Source organism: Sarcophilus harrisii, chromosome 3 (genome assembly GCF_902635505.1).
Source record: "Sarcophilus harrisii chromosome 3, mSarHar1.11, whole genome shotgun sequence".
NCBI classification, from domain to species: domain Eukaryota; kingdom Metazoa; phylum Chordata; class Mammalia; order Dasyuromorphia; family Dasyuridae; genus Sarcophilus; species Sarcophilus harrisii.
This window is the reverse complement of record NC_045428.1, coordinates 10,464,104-10,488,372: the sequence shown is the minus strand read 5'-3', so window position 1 is coordinate 10,488,372 and position 24,269 is coordinate 10,464,104. Positions and strand designations below refer to the sequence as shown.

General features: G+C 57.4%; 1 protein-coding gene across 4 annotated transcripts; it reads right to left on the bottom strand.

Moving 5' to 3' along the window:
- Positions 1 to 281: 281 nt before the first annotated feature.
- ILKAP (ILK associated serine/threonine phosphatase) lies at positions 282 to 24,036 on the bottom strand. 4 transcript variants are annotated; one of them, XM_031957512.1, is made up of 13 exons: positions 23,892 to 24,036; positions 20,057 to 20,125; positions 13,450 to 13,515; positions 12,912 to 12,968; positions 9,492 to 9,611; positions 8,547 to 8,673; positions 5,666 to 5,772; positions 4,832 to 4,925; positions 4,657 to 4,744; positions 4,242 to 4,363; positions 1,907 to 2,026; positions 831 to 912; positions 282 to 507 (listed from the first exon to the last, which is right to left on the bottom strand). In XM_031957512.1, the coding sequence occupies exons 1-13, from the start codon at positions 23,944 to 23,946 to the stop codon at positions 367 to 369; spliced, it is 1,248 nt and encodes a 415-aa protein (XP_031813372.1). In that variant the 5' UTR covers positions 23,947 to 24,036; the 3' UTR covers positions 282 to 366. The 4 variants fall into 4 exon arrangements, with proteins under 4 accessions (XP_031813372.1, XP_031813375.1, XP_031813373.1 ...); XM_031957515.1 differs by lacking the exon at positions 9,492 to 9,611; XM_031957513.1 differs by lacking the exon at positions 12,912 to 12,968.
- Between the last annotated feature and the right edge of the window lie 233 nt (positions 24,037 to 24,269).

Genomic DNA, 24,269 nt, shown 5'->3' with positions numbered 1-24,269 from the left:
CTCCCAAGCAAAGACCCAAGAGAGGGATGGGACAAGGAGGGACGGGTCCCGGGACCCCGTGGAACCCTGCACTGTCTTCTGCACCCCCCGCTAACCCTGCACTGCCTTCTGCACCCCCCGCTTCTGCCTTTACTGAAGTTCTCGGGCCCCTCGGTCTGCCCAGCCCAGCCCAACGGGCGTTGTCCCCCCCAAGGCCGACACTTGGCTGGCCGCAGGCCCGGGGTCACCATCTGGGACCCCCAGGGGCTCTCTCAGGGGCTCTGCAATGAGGGCAGCTCGGGTTAGAAAAAACAAACAAACCACCTTTATTTACAAGCACAGAGCACAGATGCGCACACAGACCGAGCCCCCCCTCGCTGCCGCCCCTCACTTCCCTATCCGCACGACCATCACGGTCACGTTGTCCGCGGAGCCGCGCTGCACGGCCTTGGTGGCCAGCCGGTTGCAGGCCGCCTCGTACCTGGCGTCGAGGGCCGACTTCCCCTCCCGGGTCTGGATCTTCTCATCCTTCTCCCCCAAGGGAAAAACGGCAGTTACCCCCACGGCCATTACCACCCGTGGCCTTCCCCGGGGCTCTTGCCTGGCTGGGGGTGAGGGAGTCTGTCCGGCCTGACTGGGGACGGAGACTCAGGACAGGTTGGGTGGGCAGGGCCTACGGGGCGCCAGGGGCGATGCCCAGGGGACGATAGATGATGGCATCCGCTTACAGAGCCCCAGGCAAAGGCCTGGCGGGGCCCTGGGCCGCAGGAAGAGCAAGAACGTCCCGGGGTTTTGCCAAAGCCAAAGGGCCCAAGGCCAGCCCTCTCCCACCCAGGACCCCCGTCTCCTACCTCCAGGCAGGACAAGATGAAGGTCACAGCTTCCTCAGGGGTGAAGACCTTGAAGAGCCCATCACAAGCCAGCATGATGAACCTGACAGGGGAGGGGGGGGAGGGAAATGAGCCCCTGCCAAGGCCTTGGTCCCTCCTGACCCCACAACACTATCTCCACATTCTCTGCCTCCACAGCACTTTGGGGGCAACTCGGACCCTGGGGAGCAGACCAAGGGGTGGCTGGGACGGTCGGGGCTGACCCAAGTGGGCACCAACTGGCCAATCAGAGCTGGGGCTCCATCGGTCCGTTGTGGGCCCCAGATGGACACTGCCTCTAGGGGCACAGCCCGGGGCCCCCCAACACTCCCAGGATCTCAAACTTGGCACACACAGCAACTGTCCTTCAGGGGAAGGACACTCGGCTCTGAGTGGCCCTGAGGCAAACTCGGGGGCCCAGACACAAGGACCCTGGATGGAGGGGACAGGGTGGGGGAGGGGGCACACAGGCAGAACGCCGCCCTACCCCCCTCAGTGAGGCCAGAATGCCCGGGGGTCCCCGAGAGCACGCAGCCGTCTGAGTCCGGGCCCAGCCATGGAGTCACAGCTCTTGAGACCATCATCACTCTGGGGGCCACCTCACTACCTGACAGCAGGGCCTCCAGAGCGTGTGCTCACCAAGCTGGGTCCCCAGTTTAGCCTCTGAGAAGGGTCCCCCGCACTGGTGTGACCATGTAAAACATGAACGCTGCCCCTCAGAGCAGCGGGCGCCAGGGGGCCTCTGCCCAGCTTGTGCCCTCCCCGCTCCTTTGGGAGCCTGGCACGCCGGAATGGCGAGCGCTGAGGTCAGCAGGATGTGCAGACTGTTGGGCTGACCCCGGGGGGTCGGGGGGCACAGGAATGACTAAGAACCACGGGTCAGACACTGAAGGATCCAAGCAGCAGGGGAGGGGGCTCCTTACCACCAGGTGCCACCCCAAGTGGCACAGAACGCGTGGTGCTGAGCTGCCAGATCCGGGGAGGGTGCGGGCGCCGTGTGCCCTCTGGCTGTGCCCCACACGCCCGCCCCCGCCCCTCCTCTCCGGGGAGGCCTTTACCTGTCATTCTGGGTGAGCTGGCAGCGTTTGATGTCAGGCACCGAGGTGACGCCACAGCGCTTGTACTGCCCGTCCCCGATGGAGCGCGACACCTCCAGCACGCCGAGCACTCGGCCGTCCCTGCAGAGAGAGGGTGATCAGGCCCCAACCCCGCACCCCAGGGGGCGCCGGTCTCCCCCCTCGCCTTGAAGAGGGGACACAGACACCGAAACCCGGATGCCCTCCCCTCCCCCAGCATCTCCACCAGCCACCCAGGAGGCTCCAAGGGAAGCCACCAGAACCGCGGCTCTGGGCCCGGCCCCCCGGTCCCCCTGGGGCCCCCCAGGTTTCCCCAGCTCCTTCCCTGGCCCAGGGCTCTCTCTCCCTGGATGTCTGGGCTTCGGGCCCTTTGTCTCACCCCGCCCCGTGCCCCCCCGTCCCCCGTCCCCCTTCCTACTGCTTCTGTATTGTGATGGTCATACCCCGTTTCTCCCCATTACCCATAAGACCCTGCTTCAGTCTCTCCCTGCCCCCCCCTTCTCTCCAGACTCAGCCCATCCACCCCCACCCCCCTCCCGGGAAAGAACTTCAACCAGCAGAGACGCCCCCTGCTGGCCCGGGGAGGTGGGGTTAACTGGGAGAAGCCTCCCCCGTGAGAAGGGGCCGCCGGGCCGGCCCCAGGCCACTGGCAGATAAAGGGGGGGATTGGGACCATCGTGCTCCTCCACCCCCCCTGCGCCTCTAGCCTTGTCTCCCCAGACCCACGGCCGTCCAGAGCAAGCGCAGCCGTGGCAGAGGGACTGACTTGCACGTCAGGAGCCCTTTGGAGCCCACCCTGAGATGGGGACCCCAAGATGGCCTCAGGTACCTGTGACCTCTGCCCTCTCTTTAGGAGCCCGGCCTCCCGGATCCCGGACCAGCCGAGCAGAGGAGCCAGGGCAAGACCTCCCGGGGCAGAGGGTGGGTGCCCCCGGGCTCTGCCCGCTCTCCCAGCATCCCCTGCAGGCTGACCTTCTGCTGACCCTGCGGACCACCCACTCCCAGGGAGAGTGGCCAGAGGGTTCATGCCCTCGGACCACGACCTGGACGCCAGGGGCCACGTGTGCCGGCGCCCCGCCTGGGGAGAACGGCAGGGCTGAGTGGGAAAGCTCCCTGGGGGCAGGGCCCAGCGCTTAGCGAAGCCCCCGGGGCATCGTGGATGAGACTCTACATGGGGAGAGGGGGGCTGGGTTCCAATCCTGCTCCAGACACTGGCTACCTCTAAGAGCCGTGGACAGTGTCACAGACAGAGAAAAAGAGGCCGGTTCCCATCTGTGACAGGGCCAGGAGGTCAGAGGGTCCCGGCTCACGCTCAGGTGAGCGCGGCGTCTTTGCGCGGGCCCGGCCCAGATGCCGCCGGCCTCGCTGGGTGTCTCTGGGCAAAGCTCTCCCCTGCCTGCCTCAGTTTCCTCCTTTGCACAATATGGTGGGTGGGAGCATCTCGGGACTCCCTGGGGGGGCGGGGTAGAGTTTATGACCCCGGTGTAAGCTCAAGCGGGCACCACTGGCAGCTTAAGGACAATCACTGAGGAAAAGGACCAAGACTGAAATGCTGCCTCAGATCTGATGACCAATCGGGTGACATATTCTTAATTCTGGCTCCGCCTCCTCCCCAAGGGAAGGGCCCAACCTGCTGTCTGGCTCCCCAACTGCTCGGGGCCCAGAAGATGCTCCCCTGTCTCCCCCTGCTCACTCGGGAGGCCGCAGCAGCCCCACTCTCTGAGAACGCACCAGGACATCAAGTCTCTTTGGGGCGACTCCCCCCCATCCTCTCTTATCTCCCCCAGAAAACCTGGCTTGCAAGTTAGGAGAAGAAAGGGCCAGAAAGTTCCTCTGCAGAGCTGATAACCCAGCAGCCCGGGCACTGGGCACTGCCACCTGCCCTCCGCCTCAGCGCCGCCCCTGGCAGAGCCGGCGGGCGATAAACAAGGGGCACCATGTGCTAGCTGAGATACAGAAAAGGGCAGTGTCATTTCCTGGCAGGCCCAGGGCCCACAGCGGGAGTGCCCAAGGCCCGTGGGCACGGCTGCCAGCGCTGGAGTAAGTGGAACCAAGAGGAACTCACACAAAATCGAGAAGAGCCGCACGGCTTTCAAGATGCAAAGCCAGTGGGCCCTGGAGAGGGAGGCGGTGCCCAGCGCCTAGAGGGGAGACACAGCGGAGGGGCTTTGGCCGGGTCTGGGGGCCCAGGTGCTCGCCGTGCGCTGCCTGTGGCAGGGGAGCCCTTCCAGGGGCCAGGCAGGGGAGGAAGAGAAAGAAGGCAAACCCCCGTGGGAGGCTCCGGGCCCAGGGCAGAGGTGCCCCCCATTCCCCCTACCTGACGTTCCCTCCCGCCTTCTGTATCCGCATCCGCTCCTCGTACTGTGTGGGATTGTGCTCTTTGCTGAGGCTCAAGGCCGCGTGTCTGTGGCTCTCCTCGTTATAGCGGCATAAGATGGCCTAGAGTAGGCAAGAGGATGGATCAGAGGGCCGGGCCCGGGGAGGAGAGAGCTCAGAGCCTGTCCTGGGGCTTCCCCTCCCCCAAGACCGAGAGGCCACGTGAGGTGACCAGTGTCCCTCCTCATGGACCACGCCAGACTTTCAGCCGGACAGCCCATGCTTGTTTCCATGGGGCAGCAGAGCCACTGCCCCGACCGCCCCCAGAGACGCCCCCGGGCTGCCCAGACCCGTGTGCCGCGGCCCCCCTCCAGGAAGCCCTGGCTTAGACAGAAACCCGCCAGCATGCCCTTTACCCGGCTATCCCCCAGGTTGGCGATGTAGAGGACGTTGTCCACGGCGAGGACGCAGGTGGCTGTGGAGCCGTCCTTCCAGGCAGGCTTCCTGCGGAGAGAGCCAGTGCGGTCAGTCCCAGGGCCCCCGCGGCCACCCCCCTGCCCAGGGCCCCCCCACCCAGGGCCCCCCACTTACTGGCTGGAGGCCTGCTTGAGGAACTCCTCGTCCGTGTGCTTGAAGGTGTCCAAGAGACATCTCTTCACGGTCTTCTCCACACTGATTACTTCTCCTGTTACAGGAGGACACGACCCAATCAAACTTGGGGGTCCTTCTCCCATAGACCAGACTCCCCGGAACACACGGGGGCCAAAGCCCAAGCGAGCCCTTAACCCGATGCAGGCTCCTGGCCCTGACATCTCCACACTGGCCATCGGGGTCTGTGCTCAGGCCAGAATATTTCCTTGCTGATGAGGGTCGGGGGTTCGGGGGCTCAGGGACGGGACCCTTCTCCTCCTCGCTCCCAGCTGCCCTCTGCCTCGGTACATCTGGCATGCTGAGCCAGGGTCTGAGAGCCGCTCTTTGTCCTGACTCAGTGACTCACCAGGTCACTCTGGATTCCTCCCTGGAGCACCCACCCTTTCCTGCTTGTCTCTCCTCTTGGGGTTGGCCCTCTGGGCCCTGGTTCTCCCTAGCTCCCTCCCCACCGACGATGGCCTCCCTGGGGCCACGGCTTTGGCCACCTTCCCCAGCTTTGTCCTGGCCCCTGCCCCCTGCCCCCTCTGCTCCCCCCGGTTTCTGGCTGAGTCTGGGAGGGGCCTGGATCGCGCTCCCCCTCCCTCCTGTTAGCCAGGTGGCACTTGGGCACCTCCTTCTGGTTTTGCCAGGGCCAGCAGGGTTCCCCGGCTTGTTGGTGACGTGGGTGCGGCCTGTGCCCATCCTGTGCCCCATCAGGAAACCCCCTGCCCCAAGCGCCCCCTCCCCCAGAACGAGAGTTCTCTCTGCCCCAATAAAACGACCACGTGCGCTCACCCTTGGGGAATTTCCGGATGAGGTTCTGGTGCAAGTTCTGAGCAGCAAACTTGGAGGCTCGCACGCCGCCGTGCCCGTCGAAAACGGCGAAGTAGGAAACGCGGGAGCTGTGAGGGAGGGAGGCACACACGGGCGTCACGCCTCCTTCCGCTTTGGGACAGCCACCCCGGAGTCCACCCCAAGGCAGGGGCCAGCTTGCTGTCTGCAGCGTCATGGACCCTCCCAGGGAGCTCTCCGCGATGCTCCTCCCCACACTTCTCTTGGGGGGACGATCACCCACATTTTCCAGGAGGACCCCAAGGTGCACAGAAGCTCCAATACAGTCAGAAATAGCAGTGCTCCGCAAACAGCCTTAGGCACCAAAGGGAACCCTGGTGTCCAGAGAATCCCGCCCTGACCCGTGCTAAACTGTGGGACCACAGCCCCCGGCCCTTCTGCCTCGGCTCCCCTTTCTCTCTGGGTTCTCCCTAACTTCCCTGGCGCCCGTGGCTGGGTCTGAACCACAACGCTCCTTTCTCCTCAGATCCCCTGACTCCTGGTTCCCTCATACTTCCCCTAAAGCCTCCGTGCCCTGCATGACTCTCCGATGCCCTGTGCCCTCCCGATGCCCCCAGGTGCCAGGTACTGATGCCGCCTTCCCCACGCCTCTGGCTCAGCCCCCTGACGCTCCCTCAGGGCACCTTCCCCCCATCGTCCCCTTCACTTTCCAGGCCAGACCCGGTGGGAGGCGCACAAACAGGATCTGCACATGTGAGAGAGGGGATTTTAGGGGGACCAGCCCCAAGCCGGCCTCACCCTCCGAGCCTGGGACTGGCCCCAGAATCAGTGTCAAGACCGAGTGGAGCAACCCCCCCCCCCCCCAGCAACCTGCTAAGCCCCCAAAGAGCCCAGGCACTTCCTACGGACCAGGCCAAGTGTGCCCCAGGGCAGCCTCCCTGAGCCCCACCCTGCTGAAGCTCCGACCTGTTCTACAACAAGAGCCGGCACTCTGCGTTAGTGAGCAAACCTCACAGGTCGGAGACGCTCTAGAGCGCTTTGTCCCCCGCACTGACTCTATGTTTCAATTAGAGTTAAGTAGAATAAGGATGTACCTATTTTCCCCCACCTAAGGTCCCCAGATTCTCAGGAAATTTACCCAAAGATTCCCCCAGAGCTTTAATCCCTGTCTAAGACTTAACTGGGAGTAAGTGATTTTTGAGGGTGTCCAAAAAACGGAGCGACTTTCAAAGAATCAAGATTTTGGGAGACCGCATACATTTCGAAGAGGGCATCTCCAGCTCTGAAGGGTCTTTCTAAAGAAGTTTCCCAGCCCCCCAAGCTCTGAGCAATGGCACGTTATTGAAGCGTGTTGCCTCCCGAGGTGATTCCTCAGGAGGGAAAATCTTGCATTTAGATATTGAATCCCAAGATGCTAAATCCAAGAATGATACGTGACCTTAGAGCTCCGTCCTTTAGTCTAAGTGACCCCAAATGCACAGATCTCCAAGGTTAATTGAGAATCCTCTACCTACTCCTAAGGAATCAGTGTTTTCCTACCTTCTGATTTCTTTATCTGAGAAGCTAAAACTTTCTGAGTTTATTGGTTTGAGCCTGTACTTTTCTTGTTATTTCTTTTCTGGGATCTCTAAGTTTCTCTTTACCATTTGTGCCCTTGGTGGGTATTGTCAATCTCACTCAATTTATCATCATCCATTAATTTTGCCACTAACTTCTACTCTTTCTTTCAGCTTTTATTTAACATGGAAGGAAAAAACCCCCACCATTTCTGGTTAATTATAAATACTAAGTGATGGCTTCTGAGAGACAAAGCTGGGAGACTCATTTTTAAGTGCGGCAATTATGTCTCCTAGTGAAAAAGGATACTGGGGAGAAAAAGGCACAGGTCACAATTAAATCAGTCGAATATAAAATTAGTTAAATGAGCAACTGGAAAACCATTTCACCACGAGCAGCTAATTGCCCACAACTAACAGAAGCCACAAAGCCACAAAGAGAAGCCAGTCTGGCTTCTCTACAGAGAGCTCCCTTACGAAAGGAGAGAAATGGCAGTGAAAGGTGAGCTACAATGTCCACTCAAAAGTGAAGTGCCTGCAGAGCTGTCAGTGGTCGTCTCGAGAAGCAGGAAAGCACCAGAAAAAGCCAGTCTGAGTAAAGCTTCATTGCTAGAAAGGCAAAGTTAAGCCAACGATGCTCAAGAAAATAAAGTGGCTTTTCCATTGGAAATGCCAGGACCACCAGATCTGGGCCTGAGGGGCTCCCAGGAGGAGGAATGGCTCCCAGGGAACAGCTGGCTCCAATGTACAGGGAAGGCAGCGCAGTGGGCTCGGGCCAGACCTAGATCCGGGCCTGCTGCTAACCATGGGCAGAGCCCCCTCACAGATAAACTAGAACGGACAGGATGGCCCCCAGTCCTCTCCTCCTTCTCTAAATCCCTAAGCCATCGAGGTGGCCTTTAGCAGATACAGGGAGGCCCGCCATGAATGGAAGCCCTGGGACGCCAGCCCGGAGGCGAGAGCAGGGCCACCCCGCAGGGAATCCACGTCTACCTCTTCAAGGTTAACGTGGTCTGGAGAGTCTGTGTGGCAGTGAGCCTGGACGTGGTGAGCTGCACAGAGCCAAGAGCACAGCACAAGGGGCAGGGTAGGCTTCTAAAGGGCCCAGGCTAGACCTCCTCAGGGAACGGAGGCGGGAAACGCAGGTGGGCCAGTCACCTGGCAGGAGGCTGGAGGCAGGTGGCCTGGCACATACAGCCAGGCACTGTCAGAGGAAGAAGCCGGGCCCCCGGCTCTGTTGAGGAGCCCGAGGACCCTGCTCCCACATGGCCACAGCAGATGACCCCTGGACCCTCCTGGGGAGCCCCTCAGGGGCTGCGGGTACTCACATCAGAGAAGACAGGGGCTTACACTCCTCCGTGATGTCGTTCAGGATCACGTGGGCATCCTGCATCTCTTCTCTCTCCCCTTTCCTCTCTGCCACGTAACCTTTAAGGCCAAAGATCACCGAGGAATCTGAGGAGGGAAACCACAGGAAAGCGGCCAAGCTCTTCTCTCCGAAGCCTCAGGGCAAAGGCCGCGCACACTTTCCCCCACAGCCCCGCCCCATCGGCCGGGCGCCCGGCCTCCCCCTTGCAGCACAGGGCAGGGCCCTCACCCCGCTTTTCTTGTCCATCACTCACTGGCCCGATGCAGGGCAAAAAGCCTTTTCGTTAAAGCCCATTAGACAAAAAGCCCATTAAATACATTTGAATTTGGTCAAAAAAGTCACAAGGACAAATCCCCCACTCTGCCTGAACCTTCTAAAGCCCCAGTAAGAGCAGAGGTTCTGTCTGCGGGGGAGCCTGGCTCAGGCGGCCCCTCGGGGCACAGCCGTCCCACAAACTCCTGTTCCCGAGACTTCCGGGGTGCCCCTTTTCTCTCCTCTTGGGCTAGCTCCCTCCAGCCAAGCCCTTCAGGACCTCTCCGTTACTTCCCCACCCAAACCTTGGTCAAAACTGCCACCAAAGGACAAAAGTGTCCGGTTTTGTCTCCTTCCCTGGCTGGGGAGCCCTGGGGTAGGAGGAAAAGAGTGGGAAACGGAGGCATTTCCGGAGAGAAAGGCACAAACGGGGCCCTTGGCTGCCTGAATCTGGGTGGAAAGCACACTGGCTTTGAGGTTCTGGGGAGCCCGAGAGGCCAAAGGCAAGGAGAAGGCAGAAGGGAATCTACGGACAGGGACACCTCCCCCCTCCCCCCCGGGCCAGAAAGGAAAAAGGAACAACCAGAGCATCTCTGGCCTGGGCTTGTGAGGGATAAAATCTAAGACATTTGTTTTCAAACTGTCTGAAAACCTTTACAAACTTTCTTTTCCACAAGCTCTTCACTGCCATTCTTCTCTTCCTCCACGGTTTTCCGCTTTGCGGCTTTCCCATCGCTCTTCGGGCCCTGGGATGCTTGAGAGGCGGGCGAGCCTGGAAGAGAAGCAGATGCCGGAGCCCCCAATGAGTCACCCAGGCAGCAGAGAGGGCTGTGGACCCAGGCCGGCACCAGGCGGCTTTCCCTTCACCACAAATGGCTCCGAGCTCCTCGGCGCACTCACGCCCGCTGTGGAAGAGACATCCCTCGGCCCGCCAGGACTGACGCTGCCCCGTGGGGAGATACCCACAAGCTACAACGCCCCAGACGCACGCTCGGGGGCAAACACACCCAGGCCCCAACGTGGCCGACCCCCCCCCAGACTGATAAGCCAGCAGATGGGTTCTGATCCAGTAAAAAACACCAAGGGCCGTTTAAAGCCAAAGCACAGAGACATCGCTGGTACATCCAAAGCGAGCCGGCAGTCTGGCAAGTCCAGACGGCAGCTCGGGGTGCGGTGGCTGTCGGAGCTGTGGTTAGGCCCGGAGTCAGAAACCGAGTTCAAATCCAGCCACATGACCCCGAGTCCCTTCCCTGCTGCTTGCCTCAGTTTCCCCGTCTCCAAAATGGGGACAACAGCCCCTCAGAGCGCTCTAGAAATGCGAGCCATCCCCATCGCCCTCTCCTTGGCCAGAGACACATGGATGCGCAAGCTGAGTGAAGCAGTGAGCTCAAAGGCTCCTGTTTCTGCTCACAGACTTAGAGAAGGCTCCTTAAAGATCACCAAGTTCGAAGTACATCAGGGCAGAGGTCACCAAATCAAATCTCATTTCACAGCTGGGGAAACCGAGGCAGGCACACTCAGGATGGCCCTGGAGTCCCAGAGTTGGGGTTCTGGCCCCTTTCACACTCACTGCCTCTGAGCTCAGCCCACCTGCTTTAAGATGAGGACTCCAGGGCCCCTCCCCAACATTTCCAAACACTAAGCACCCGAGAGACAGGGGACTTTGGGGGGCCCTGCCTTTACTATGGAAGGTGGCTGACATGGCAGATTTCAGACTAAAGCCTTGGTCCCCCCAGAGGCCAACTTCCCAGGGTGGGGGTCAGCAGGGCCTCCACAACCAACCCTTCCTGTGGAGGGAGATGGACCCAAGGGCATCGCACTTCCTGTCAGTGAGGGCCCCCCCAGAGGATCGCCCCAGGCCCCCTTTGGCTGACCTACTTGTCTTCAGTTCCAGCCAACCCCCCCTCCAGAAGACCCTGGGTCTCCCTGTTTTGTTTGCCATCCCTCAGGCCCAACACCCACTGGGCAAGGAGGTGGCTTCCCTCTGCTGCCCTCCTCTCTCCAACACCCCAATGGCTTCCATGTCGACCTCCCTTCTTCCTCACATAATTCAGCGTTCGCTCACTCCGATGGCCGCCCCCAGATGTGGGGACTTTGACGGGCAGGCAGACCGCCCTCTGACCTCCAGATCTCTTCCAAAAGGGGTCACACTCTTCATAAGAGTGGCTTCCAAAGTGTGGACCCCGGGGTCTTCAAGACCCCTTCAGGAGCCCACAGGGGCAACCTTGTCTCCATAATGAGTCATGTTAACAAATACCCTGTGGGGGGCAGGGCTCCTTCTGTCCCAGGACCTCCCCCTCAGTCCCAAGCCCCTCCACACCGCCTCCTGTCCCAGCAGAGGGTGGGTGGCGGGCTGCAGTCCAGGCCTCAGTCCCGTGCTGGCTGTAGGACCCTGGGCAAGTCCCTTCACTTCGTCTGCCTCAGCTTCTTCATCCACAAAGTGGGGATCCTAGCGGCAGCTGCCTCCCCAGGCTGTTTAATGGCCAAGTGTCTCTGAGAAGCGCTTGACACCGTGCCTGGCCCACAAGCATGCTCTCCATCAGCTCCAACCATGTCCATGATTCTGGGCCCCGCTGTGACGCTCTTCCATCTGTCCCTTTCCATCAGCGACTTTATTCTGACCTCCAACGCTCCTGGGGCTCGCCCCCAAACTCATTCCCTCCAGCACGCTCCTGGTCTCCTCCTTTCCTCCCAGACCCCTGGGTCCGCAGCCAGTGTCCACTTCCATTCCGAAGCTGGCTTCACCCCTCGGCACAGCCAGAGACAACTTCCCGTGAGGCCCATTGGGCTGCTGAGGGTCCAGTTTGGGGGTCTCCTTCGGGCTCTGTCTTCCTTCTCTGGTCTCTCCGTCCCGCTCCCACCTCATCTGCCCTAGGTGTCCCCAGGGCTCTTCCCAGCCTTACTGGTGGCCGCCCCACTCCGAGCTTCACCTCCTGGCCTAGCACAGAGCTCTCCGGGAGGGGTTTGGGGGAGTCTCCTTGGCCCAGTCCCCTCGAGGTCTGCCAAGCCCCCATGGTCGTGTCCAGATCTCGCTGCCGATCTGCAAAGGCATCTCACCACTGACGCAAGAGAAAATGAGCTGGAAGAAGTGAAAGGGAGCCTGGCCCCTGGGAGTGCAGGATGTGGTGCCCGGGCCAGGGTCAGTGGGGGGTGGTCCGCCTGCGACGAGGAGGCACTTGGGGCTCCAACATGGCCAACACCCATGGGCTGGGTCCACTGTGACTAACTGCCTCCTCCTCTTCACCGTGGAGGGTTCTGAAAAAGCAGCCTGGGGTGCCCGGAAGCCTCCAGAAGAAAAGCGCCTCCTTCCTCTTCCTCCTGAGCTGCTGCCTCTTACTTCCCAAGGTGAGGGGGCGACCTTCCAGCCATGGGCGTATGGGTGGGAGTCCTCACTGTTGCCAGAGTAGATTCCAGTTGTCAAGGGAACAAGACTAGCTCAAAGACAAGGCACCCTCTTTGCCTGACTTGGGGCTAAATTAAGCCAGCCCTCCAAACAAGAGATAGTGCGCTCCCCCTCCATGCTCCCTGTGGCAGCGGTCCGGGTTCCCCGGCTCTCAGCCTCGCGCTCTCGGCTCACATCGTGCCGCCTTCTGGCTCACCCTCACAACCTGACTCTCTGAGCCGCCTCCTCACAGAGGTTCCCCCTCCCCCCAGGCCTGGCGGGACCCCCCTGCCCCAACCTCAGCCCCTCTCAAGGCATCTTCTGTCTCCTCACTGTGCCATAATCCTCCATAAGGGGGTGAGTTCCATAGTCTCCAATCCCCCCCATCAAAGTTTACCAAAATGAATAACTCTTTACAACAAGAAATAGAAAAAGATGGATTAATTTAAAGATCTTTAGCTTCTATGTGCCAAGAGTTTATTTAAACCAGAGTGACAGAGAATGGACCCCGGGAAGGGATAGCTGCCTATTTCTGCAAAGCGGCTGCGGTCCAGCTGGAGCTTTAACCTCTTTTTTCTCAAGGCCGTGATTTGTGTATTGCCTGAAATATCTTTGGGGAGAGAGGCTCAGAAACGGACACGAGACCACGGACAGACAGCACTGGCTCGAACCTCTCCTTCACCCACTTACCTGAGTCACCACTGCTAGCAGGTGGAAGGTCATCAAAAAGCAAAGATGGCCCTGACCCTGAAACAAGCAGAAGCCCGAGTGAGCCGGACACAAGCCTCCCTGCAAGGCCTCCTGCTCCCACCCCGCCGCCCCCGGTTTCCTGCCATCCACTCACAGCTCTCCTACGGGACAAGGGGCACGGAGCAGGCGGGGGTCCTACACTTACCTGAGACTACCCCTATCACTTTCAGAGAAACAGAAATTGGCTTTAGAGATCCAAGTTCGTTTGAACCAGGGCAACAAACACGGCCGCTCAGTGTTGGGACAAACGGGCCAGAGAAACCTGCCCGAGTCTCTTAGGCAGATTTCTTCAAGGCCGGCACTAGCTACGAGCTGACTCTCTGCCTTACCTGAAGCCATGGACTCAAAATTTAAGACAATCCAACACCTCTAACATCTGCGTGTTGAAAATGGGGGAAAGGGAGAAAGATTGAGACAACTACAATCCCAGGAGGAGGAGAGAGGTTGACACACACCTGGGAGAGCCTGAAGACTGTACCTGAGTCAGCACTGCTAGCCGGGGGCAGGTCGTCAAAAAGCAAAGATCCTTTCTGGACGTCTTTCCCTGAAATGCAAACAACAGGCTTAGAGCACATCTCATTAGAACAGAGGAAGAATTCTCAAGAGAAAAAGTCTCGGTGCTAAAAATGTCCCGGGAAAACTGCCTTTAACGCAATTAACTTTCCCAGGTCTCAGCCAAAATCGCATACTCTGTTCTACAAATAAATCACATTTTTGCTCGGTATTTAACATGGACATTCTCACTTCCAATTGGGTCATACAAATACACTGTCTATATAGCTTATAAACTTTTATTTTGGGAACAAATATAACGCCTTAAACGTTTTAAGGACTACCAGGCCTTTCAAAGAAAACGATAAAAGGAAATTCATTCCCAAAACATTGACATAACCACATTGTTCTTTAAAACAAACTGAAGGAAAAATTGCTGCTGGTCAAAGGATTCAGCAAAATGAGTAATTCTATTACAAAAGGATTTAATATGGAGAAGGAAGAGCGGGAGAGAAAAAGAGAAACCATGAATAACTGACGAGGAGACATGCCTCCAGATCACAGACAGCAAGAAGAGCCAAGTACCATATGTGGAGAGCCCGGTCTGCTATATGAATATGAAGCAGTCTGAAAAAAGGCAAGGCCTTAGAGGACTTCCCTGTCTCTTTCTCTCCCCATCTAATTGATGGGTATGATTTGGATGGAGAGCCAGCTAGATCTTAGAAGAGACTGTCAACCAGGCGGCAGAACCTGGAGAAAGCCTAAGGGAAGGAAAGAATCAAGGAAAAGAGGCCGTCGGGAGAGCCAGGCAGACCAGGATTAGGAAAAGGTCATCAGACTGGACCGTGACTAAGGTCATATGACCATTTTCTATGATCCTTGAGACCTCTCAAACCTCTCCAAATCATCATCCTGTGCCAGAGCGGTCCCCATAGTCTGGAACAACAAGAAGCCAAAAATCTCAATGAGCCAAACAGGAGGCTAATCCTGGGCACGACCACTCACCTCCCCCCTTGCCCTTTGATCCAAGCAGCAGGTGGGCTGCTTGTAATGGCTTCATCTCACGAGGCGAGCCCACTTTCCTTCCCAGGGACCCAGATGTGCCGAGGCTACAGAAGCATCAAGGAGCCAGACCGTGGGCACCCCGTTGGCTCTGTGCGCCCTCAAGCCCATCCTTCCCCCCAGAAGTCCCAGGGGACGAGGGAACTGTCCAGCACAGGAGAAGCTGAGAGAGCTCTGAGTTCTAGCCATTGCCAAGGTAACTGCTATTTAAGGGGGTGACTGGGGGAGGGGAGTCCCCCAGTGTCCCCAGAGTCCCCAATGAGGGGAGTCAGAAAGTGAGCCATAAAAATTGCCAAAGATCTCAGGAGGAAGACAAACATAACTGAACAACCCAAACAGGAAGGCCATTAATGGCAGAGTTATGAGAGCAGCATTTATGGCTTGCATAGCAGAAATAACTGGCAGAACAAACACGACTCCATGGTGCCAAGCCTCATTAAGAGACAAAAATAGAGGATTAATGAACTGGGAATACAAATACACAGAAGTGAAGGAGCACACGGAAGGAAAGAAGCAGAAAACAGTAAAGTTAAAAGAAGGTGAGACCTTTATACAAGCAAAAATCAGTGACTCAAAGAACAAATGCACAGAGGAAATTTTAGAAACCTACGTCTCCCAAACGATCACAAATCCAAAAACCTGAACATCAAAAATCCAAGAACCAATACGAGCCAGTGGCTCAGAACTTCCAAACACCAAAAAACAACGCGCCAATCCCCCCAAAGCCTCTGCTGCCAGCCCCGACACGCAGCGCAGTCACGCCGACAACTCTAACAACGAATTCTTCAAGTCAATCACGATTTATTAATCAGCTACTATTTTGCTCTCAAGGAATTCCCAGGCAAAGGGGGAGAGAACATGCAAACAAGCGTAGAGAATTAAGCCGGATGCAAGACAAGCTTGATATAATTGATTGAGGGAAGATGCTAGAATTAAAGTGAATCAGAAGGGGCTTCATGTAGAAGGTGACATTCTAGCTGGGACTCGAAGCAAGCTGGGGAAAACAGGAGACAGGGATGAGAAGGGGGTTTTCCAGGAACGAGAGACAGCCAGAGAAAGTGTCTGACTGGGATATGAAACATCCTGATGCAAGGAAAATCAAAGCGGAAACGTGACTGGATCACCGAGAGTAGGGGTGGGGGACGAGGAGGTGACAGGACACAAGAAGTTTGCTGCTACTATGGGGCAACAGACTCTTGATCGCCTGGAGAAATCATTATTTCTAAGGGTGAGGTCAACAGGACAAAAAGAGGCCAAAGGTCAAGATCTGCAAGACCACAAGGGAAGCCAAAAGAGACCCTCAAAAATTTTAGTTCCAATAGACAATAAAGGACTTAAACAAGGACAAGAACTCTGAATCAATGAATAAAAGGCCAAGATGGGAAGGGTATATAATAAGGGGAAAAGTCTTTAAAAAAAACAAACAAACAAAAAATGCAAGTTCAAAGACCAATAAACAAAATACCCGAAAGAAGAGGAAGGGGAATTCTACTGGACTACTTAACTGAGAAGGAAAAGAGGGAAAGAATTAAATACCTAGACAAAATTGGGGGAGGGGAGAGAACGAGCTCGGTTTGGGACAGTTTAAGAGGTCTGAAAGGGTGAAAAGGTGAGTGAGGGTGGGCTCTGAGGGGTGATGGGAGCCACCAGCCTGCAGAGTTGGGGAGCAGCCATTGCCCCGGCCCTTTCCCTTGCTGGAGAAGGACGGGGGCGGTCTGGAACTCTGGGCACGCATCGCATGCCATTTGGAATGGAATGATGGTCCTCCAGGTACCTTGGGCTCTTGGCCAAACCCCTGGGAACCCTTCTTCCGACCCTTGCCGTGTGCTCCCACCAGTCTCCTCACCCCACGGGCCCACTCAGGGGGCACCTCTCCACCCACCCATTGTGAGCCCTGTCCGGCCCTCGCCTCTTGGCTCGTGGCTCTTTTTGGCACCTCTCCCTTCTGCTGACCTGCTCAAGCACAGCCCTCAGCCCCTGGGGATGGTGCCCACTCAGGAGACCCCAGGGGAGCCTATTTGGGCTCAACTTTGAGCCCCTCCTCCCCCTGGGCAGTCCTGTCCGACCATAGCCCGAGCTACTTTGGCCAGGTGTGGCGCGCTCCCCTCCTCCTCCCCCTGTGCCAGTCTTGAGAGCTCCATCCCCTGACCACAGCTTGCTCCAAAGCTCAGTACAAGAATCCTTCTGGGCAGCCAATGCCTCGGAAGGCCTCACATCTAGATGTGGGGGGGCTCCCTTCTGACAAATAAGGAAAGGGGGGCCCTGCTGAGGTCCAGGTGGGATTTAAACTCAGGGACTTGTGTTCTCTCATGGCTCTGGAGATCAGCTCCATCCTGAGTGAAGATGCGGACAACTGCTCGCTTGGATGGCTCCCTCGGACGGCGCTCGCTCGGCTGGCTCTCAATCACTACCGCACTTCTACCACAAACCGCCAGCGCGCTCCTGCAGCCACGGGGCACCATGGCCTCCCTGTGGGCCGCCACTCGACGCCACGATCCCTACCACTGTACCTCACCCTCAGACAGCAGCCCAAGCACTATTCATGTCCTGTTTCTGGTCCTCTCGGACATTCGTGCCCACCATGCTGCAGCTTAAGCGACTGCCCATCTTCAATTAGAGACATTTTTCTTCACTCCAGGGACTGGGCTGCTTCTTGTTGCTTAGCTTCTGATGCTCCACTGATTTTATAATTAATTCTGAATTTGCATCGTAGCCTGACTGGAGTCTAGTCTCTGCCCTTTCAGGACACCCGCAGCCTTAAGCTGCCTCGACCACATCAGGGATTAAAATAAAGAGTATTTAGAAATTAAATGGCGCCAAGTCCTAGAAGCAGCCCCCGAAGTTCCCTTTTGATGAGCCACAAAACAGCATTTTCTGACTAGTCACGAGGCAGAGTCCTTGACAAAGGGCCGTGCCTTCCTACTCACAAGAACGGGAAACCCACAGCTAGAACCCTCGTCCCACACACTGAGAGAGGAGAAGCCGAGGTCACCCCAAGTCACCCAGCCAGGCGGGGGCTCTTCCTCCAACACCACACTGTCCCAACCTGTCAATTAACGAGCTCTGATCTTCTCTCAAACCAGCTCCACCAAGCCTGACAAAGCAGCACGCCAGCCCCGCCCCCAACGATCACCCTGGGAGCCGGAGGCCGCCCTGCAGGGGGGCGCCTGGTCAGCACTGATGAGGACCCCCGATGTGCACCATCAGTCAGGAGGCCTTCCCAGGGCCCTGCTGCTGTCACGGTTACCATCCAGGGCCATCTCCTAGGTGACCATCCTGCCTCCGTTTCCACTTCTTTGCCCTTACAAGTTTTGGATGTACTTCCTCTGACCCCCCTCGGGCACCACCTGGTGGTGGATCAAAGGGAATGCAAGGCCTGGGGCCTATGGGGATAAACAGCTCTTCAGCGCAGCAGCTGGAACCACACTTGGTTTCCATATATTCTAACTTTTCTGGACCCTCCAAGAGCAGACACGCTTGGGATTCAGGCCACATGTTATTAGACTAGAGAAATCAACATGTGACTAAAAGTGACTTTAAGTGACTTTTTAAAAGTTGTTTCCAAGGTAAACTGCCAGTACAAAGTCCAGCACGATGGTGGGGGGTTCCCAGCAGAATGTGGACTCTTGGAACGCCCTTTGTGCCATCCCTAAGGTGCCCTTCTTTAGGGCATTGGAGTATTTGATGGGGTGTGTGACACATGCCCATATTCTTGGTTAAACTGAATATTCGATTACTGTCCCCCTTCCCCCCACTTCTAAATTATTTGGAATCAGTGGATTTGTGCATTTGTTTGCAGTCACACTTAGGAAGGAATGAGAGATGACACTGGTCACAAAGGAGCACGGTCCTGACAATCCCCTTGACTTCTGATTTTCCGAAGATACTTCAACGTTCTGATGAGGTTCCTGAAAGTCTGATCAGGTCCCAAGTCCCAGCTGAGAGATGGGTAAGGGGCTGCCAAAGTGACCCTCCTTTTCCCCCGTTTTGCAGTTTGGCTTCTGGCCCCTGACTCTACTGCAAGTTGTTTGAAAGGTCTGGGCCTCTTACATTTCAGACCCAGAGCTGACCCTTTCCGGCCTCTCCAGCCACTTGTTCGGGGGCCTCAACCTGGGGGGCGCTACCTCCTTTCCTCAGGCAATATCATTCCCAATGACTCTAGAACAGGACAAGCGTCCCTCCCCGTGACTTTAGAACAGGACAAGCATCCCTCTCCACTACTCTAGAACAGGGCGAGCGTCCTTCTTCCATGACTAGAACAGAGCGAGCATCCCTTCCTACTACTCTAGAACAGGACAAGCGTCCCTCCCCGTGACTCTACAACAGGACGAGCGTCCCTCCCCGTGACTCTACAACAGGACGAGCGTCCCTCCCCGTGACTCTACAACAGGACGAGCGTCCCTCCCCGTGACTCTAGAACAGGCGGCGTCCCTCCTGCTCTACAACAGAGGCGTCCCTCCCGTGACTCTACAACAGGACGAGCGTCCCTCCCGTGACTCTAGAACAGGACGAGCGTCCCTCCCCGTGACTCTAGAACAGGACGAGCGTCCCTCCCCGTGACTCTACAACAGGACGAGCGTCCCTCCCCGTGACTCTACAACAGGACGAGCGTCCCTCCCCGTGACTCTACAACAGGACGAGCGTCCCTCCCCGTGACTCTAGAACAGGACGAGCGTCCCTCCCCGTGACTTTAGAACAGGACGAGCGTCCCTTCCTGTGACTCTAGAACAGAGCAAGCATCCCTCCCTGTGATTAGAACAGGGCGAGCATCCTTCTCCATGACTCTAGAACAGGGCAAGCGTCCCTCCCCGCGACTCTAGAACAGGGCGAGCGTCCCCCTCCCCAGCTGCCTCCTGGCTCTCTGTACAAGTCCATGCAGGTCCAGCTCTGGTCCCTTCCCACAGAGTGCTGTCCATCAGCAGCATTATTCTGGCCCCCAGAAGACACAGGCATTTGCCCAGCCCTGTCTCTGGACGGTCACCATCCGGCTCTGGGTTGTTGTCCCACCAAACCTGCTCCTGACCTAACCATCTGTCTCTGGGGCCGCTGTGCCCCCTGCCACTCCCCCATTTTCCTATTACATTTCCCAGTTTCTCTGTGTGCTCTGTGGCCCAGACTCGCTCCCCAAACCTCTCCCTGGAAGTTTTGCCGCCATCTCCACACTATGACCCTTCTGCCCACGCTTTTGGACAAAGGAATCCCCTTCTCCCATGCTTGGCCCTTAATGCCCCCCTCCCCCCGTTTCCTGAGCCAAGCCCCCTCCCCCATTTTCTCCAGCTGCACTCTCAACCACGTTCTCAAGCCCAGCTGGATGCCCCCTCCCCCAGGAAGCCCCTCCTCCAACCAGACTGTGATGCACCAATCAAACAAGTTTGTGTATTTCAGCAACCTCTGCTCACATCCCACTCCTCAGTTAGAAGCTGAGACCCATGGTGTTCCCTGTACTTCTCATGGTGGGGGAGAGAACTGAGGAGCCGGAGCGGCCCCGAGCCACCTCCCCCCTCCCCCCCGGCCTCGCTCAGCTCCCTTACCTGACTTCTCACTGCTGGACGGCGGGAGGTCATCAAAAAGCAAAGGCCTTTTTTTCTGTGCTTCTCTCCCTGAAACACAAGCATCACAGGAGACTCACAATGTGAACAGCGCAAAGCTCAGTTTCTAGATCCTTCCTCTGAGGAGGGGGATAAACAAGTCTGCAATCTATGAAAATCCAGACCTAAGAAAGCCTGGTGGGGCAAAGGGAAGGGAAATAGTGCAGATCACTTCCTGAGAGTCGCATCCACACCCACTGCCCCCATCCTCAGGGCGTTAGCCATGGGACCACTTGCTCATTCCCAAAGCCACACCGAGGTCCCCCCTGGAACATCCTCTTTCCTGACACTCTTCCCTGTTTTCCTCTGCCTAGAGAGGGGCCGCCTCTGACTTGAAGAAAGCAGCTTTACAAGAGGGAATCGAGCCATTGTTGGAGAATGGCTGAACAAGTTACGGCACATGAAGGTCATGGAATATTATTGTTCTGTAAGAAACGAGCAGCAGGATGATTTCAGAGAGGCCTGGAGAGACTGAAAGGAACTGATGCTGAGGGAAGGGAGCAGAACCAGGCGATTATCATACAGGAAAAAGATCATGTGATGATCAACTGTGATGGACTTGCTCTTGTCAACAAGGCAAGACTCAAAGCAATTCCAATGGACAGAAAACGCCACCTGCATCCAGACAACTATGGAAGCTGACTATGGATGGAAGAAGCACTCTATTTTCACCTTTTCTTTTTCTTTTTTTCTTTCTCATGTTTTTTTCCCTTTAGGTCTGATTTTTCTCGTACAACATGACAAACGTGGTAACAAATTTAAAAGAATCGCACATATTTTGCTTGTATCAGGTTACTGCTGTGAGGCAAAGGAGAGGAGAAAAATTTGGAACACAAAGTCTTACAAAAACCAACACTGAAAACTATCCTAACGTGTATTTGGAAAAACAAAATACCATTGAAAAAATTTTTTAAAAGAGAAAGGAAAAAAGGGGGGGGGGGGTTCTGAAAAGCTAATTATCTCAATAGGTTGTGGAATCTAAAAAGCAATGCTTTCCATTTCCATAGACCTTTAAGGAAGACAATGCAGTCCAGACCCGAGGAGGTGAAGAGAGATTATTTATTCCCGCTTTTCTGGCAGGACTATTGTCTTCAATTTTTTTTTTTCTTCCTACCTGGAACCCTGCTTTGAATACAACAGACACTGTTTGTGAAGGAATGGCAAAGATCGCTTCTTATGGGCAAAAGCACTTTGTAACTCTCCACATCACACAAATCTAATTCAATATTTACGCGTACATTGTTGAGGAACAGAAAGGTAAGCAATGACACTGTTCCTGCTAACAAAGGGTTTATCTAATAGGGGAGAGGAGACAGGCACACAAATGACTGCAAGAGAATTAAGGGAGGCCACAGGGAGCCTGGCAGCTTCTTAGAAAAGACAGTTTTTACTGGCAGAGGTACGGGCAGGAGAGGGCAGATGAGATTATTTGGGCCTAAAGAATTCAAGTTTTCCTGCACGTGTGGGGACAAGAGAAGAGGGAATAAAGATGGGGGTCAGCCCCAGGCCTTCATTAATGAATTTCTCTGTAACTTGTTCTTGCAGAGTCTGATGAAGGGGCCTAAAACTGAAGTGTACCAGAGGGGGATTCCTGGCTCCAGGGTCCCCCCCAGCTCTCCATTGACTTCCTCACCCAGTGTCTTCTGGAGAGTCTGAAATGGGATCCAAGGAAGGAAAAGGAAGTGGAGGGAAGCAGCTGGCCAGCTGAAGACCAGAAGATGCTCGTGTCAGCGAGAGGGGGGCAGCCCCAGAGGTTGGTCAGACTTGGTGGGGGGGGACAGAGGATCCCGGGAGCTGTTAATGGTGACACTTCTCCTGCAGCACAGGACAGAGGCCAGACAATAATCGCACCTTAAAGGCCTGAAGAGAGCAGACAAGGTGACAGGTGACCAACAAATCTGCAAGCAACAGGTGAGCGACAAATACTGAAAATGGGCTCTGCTGGCTTACTCCAGGAGGGACCCGGAGGTGCGAGAAGCCGGGCGGGTGTACCCCTCGCACCTGGAGACAAGCCCGGGCGCACCAATCCTCGCCAGGGTTCTCTCTTCATGCTCCCGGGCCTCTGGCTCCCAAAGGAAAGAAAAGGGATTGCGAAGGACGGAATCCCTGGCGACTTCCACCTCCCTTGCAGAATTTCCTTAGTGAACAGTATGAAAACACACTTTAAGAATTGCTTAACATTTAAGACATTGACTTGAAGATGTTTTAGAACAATGCCCCAAGAAGGGTGGCTGAAAGGAAAAAACGAAGCCAAAACTATGATCAAAACGAGGAGAAACCGAGAGTTATTTCTCAGTAACACACCTACTGGCCAGCATCCTGAGAACTGATAAAGCCTGAGCTAAACGCAGAAAGCAAAAGCAAGGCTCTGGTGCAGAAGAGGGTTTGGAAATGTGGAGCCAAAAGTAAGCTTTGCATAACTTAATAAAGGTCACCGAGCCAGGGGAGAGGCGGGATGCAGGAGGTTCAGAGAGGAAAAACGGAAATGGAAACTTCTATCTCTGCTTCCAGATTCAAGGTCAGAGAGACCCACCCTGGGCACTTCCATCACACGTCGGACGGCAAGTGGCACACCAGGAAAGGGGCTTGCAAGCTGCCCAACTTTACTAACCACAGCTCACTCCCAAAGAAGAAGCTTCTGCTCCAACAGTTCTCCATGAGCCGCCTTCAGTGCCCCCGGGAAACCAGAGCTCCAGGACCATTCCGGAGGCAACGGGAACCCCAGACTAACCCTAAGCCACTGGCCTCGCAGAATGGTTTTTAAACGCACAGAGTACCAAGAAAACTAGTTATTCTGAAGCGGGGATCAAAGCAACCCAACTGCCCCCCCCCCCCCCCACGGCCCGAGGTCCCTGCACAAAGCCCGGGCCGGCGAAGGCGGGGCCCCCGCGGGAGGCGGACTCGGGCCCGGCGGGGAGGGGGCCTCGGGACAGCCCGTTTCTCACTGAGCTGAGCTGTCAGTTTAGGGGTTCGGAGCGGGGCGGAAACCACACGTGTCCCGTCCGGCCCCAGCTCACGCCTGACGGGCCCATCCAGGGGCGCGCGGAGTCTGGGGCCCCCCAATGGCTGAGTGGGAGCCGGGGGAGCAGGCCCACAAGCGGGCCGGGGCCCGGAGCTGTGGGCTGCCCGCAGGCCGGCCCCCATCGCGTCCCGCTCGGACCCACGGCCGGTTGGGGGCTTGGCTGCCCCCCCCATCTGGCACAGCGCCCCCCCACGGGCCGGCATCCCGCCCCGCACGTGGCCTGAGGGGTTTCTGAGAATCGGCCCCCCCCCCCCCCCGGGATGGGGGGGGGTCTCACAGCCGCTCCGCAGGTTAATGGGAGCTTGGGCTGGGTCTCCGTCCCTCCCAAGGAGCCCCTCGGGGGGTCCCGGAGACACCCCCCAGAGCCCTCAGTCCCGGGGGAGCCGGGCCATGTGACACGCCCGGCGCCAGCGCCACTGGGGGGGGGCCTCCTCGCTCTGCGGTCAGGGGCCATGGGGGGGCCCAAGGGCAGCTCCTCCCACCCAGAGTCCCAGGAGGGCGGGGCGCTTAGAAGTTTCCTAGCCCGGAGCTCCCTGGGGGGCCGCTCCCCGGTGTCCTGCACGTGCGCGGCCCACCTCCGGGTCCGCTCCTCCCGCGAGCCGGAGGGGGCGGGGAAGGTGGGAATGGGGAGGGGGAGGTCCAAGGGTGAGGGGGATGGGAGCGAGGAGGAGGAGCGAGGGGGCGGGGACGGGCGAGGCCCGGGGTTTTGGATTCAGCCGCCCCCGCCCCCGCCCGCGCCCGTGCCCGGAGCCTCACCGGCAGTGGAGCGGGGCGAGGGCTCCGGCTCCGGCAGGTCCCCGAACAGGTCCATCCGTAACCGGAACCGGGCGGCGCGCGCACGGAACCGAACTTCGTCAGGGGAGGCGGCGGCGGAGGAGGAGGCGGAGGCGGCGGCGGCAACTGAGAGGCTGACGCGGGAGCGGCGACGACGGCGGCGGCGGCGGCCTCGGCCTGCTTGCAGCTGCCAATCACCGGGATGGGGGCTGGTCCGCAGAGGCGGCCAATCGGGGGTCGGCCTGGGTCCGGATAGGGCGGGCCGTCAGCCGGAAGTGGGGGCAGGCGGGGCCGCGTGTTCGGCCCGGAGGCGGGACCGGCTTTCGCGCCGGCGGCTGCTCTTCGGCCCTGGGAGTGGGG

Coding starts and splice junctions, on each gene's coding strand:
- ILKAP (XM_031957512.1), bottom strand. CDS start 23,946: ATGGACCTGTTCGGGGACCTGCCGGAGCCGGAGCCCTCGCCCCGCTCC. Junction 4,926..5,665: donor CATCCGGAAATTCCCCAAGG/GTGAGCGCACGT, acceptor CTCCTGTAACAG/GAGAAGTAATCAGTGTGGAG. Junction 4,745..4,831: donor CTCAAGCAGGCCTCCAGCCA/GTAAGTGGGGGG, acceptor CTCTCTCCGCAG/GAAGCCTGCCTGGAAGGACG.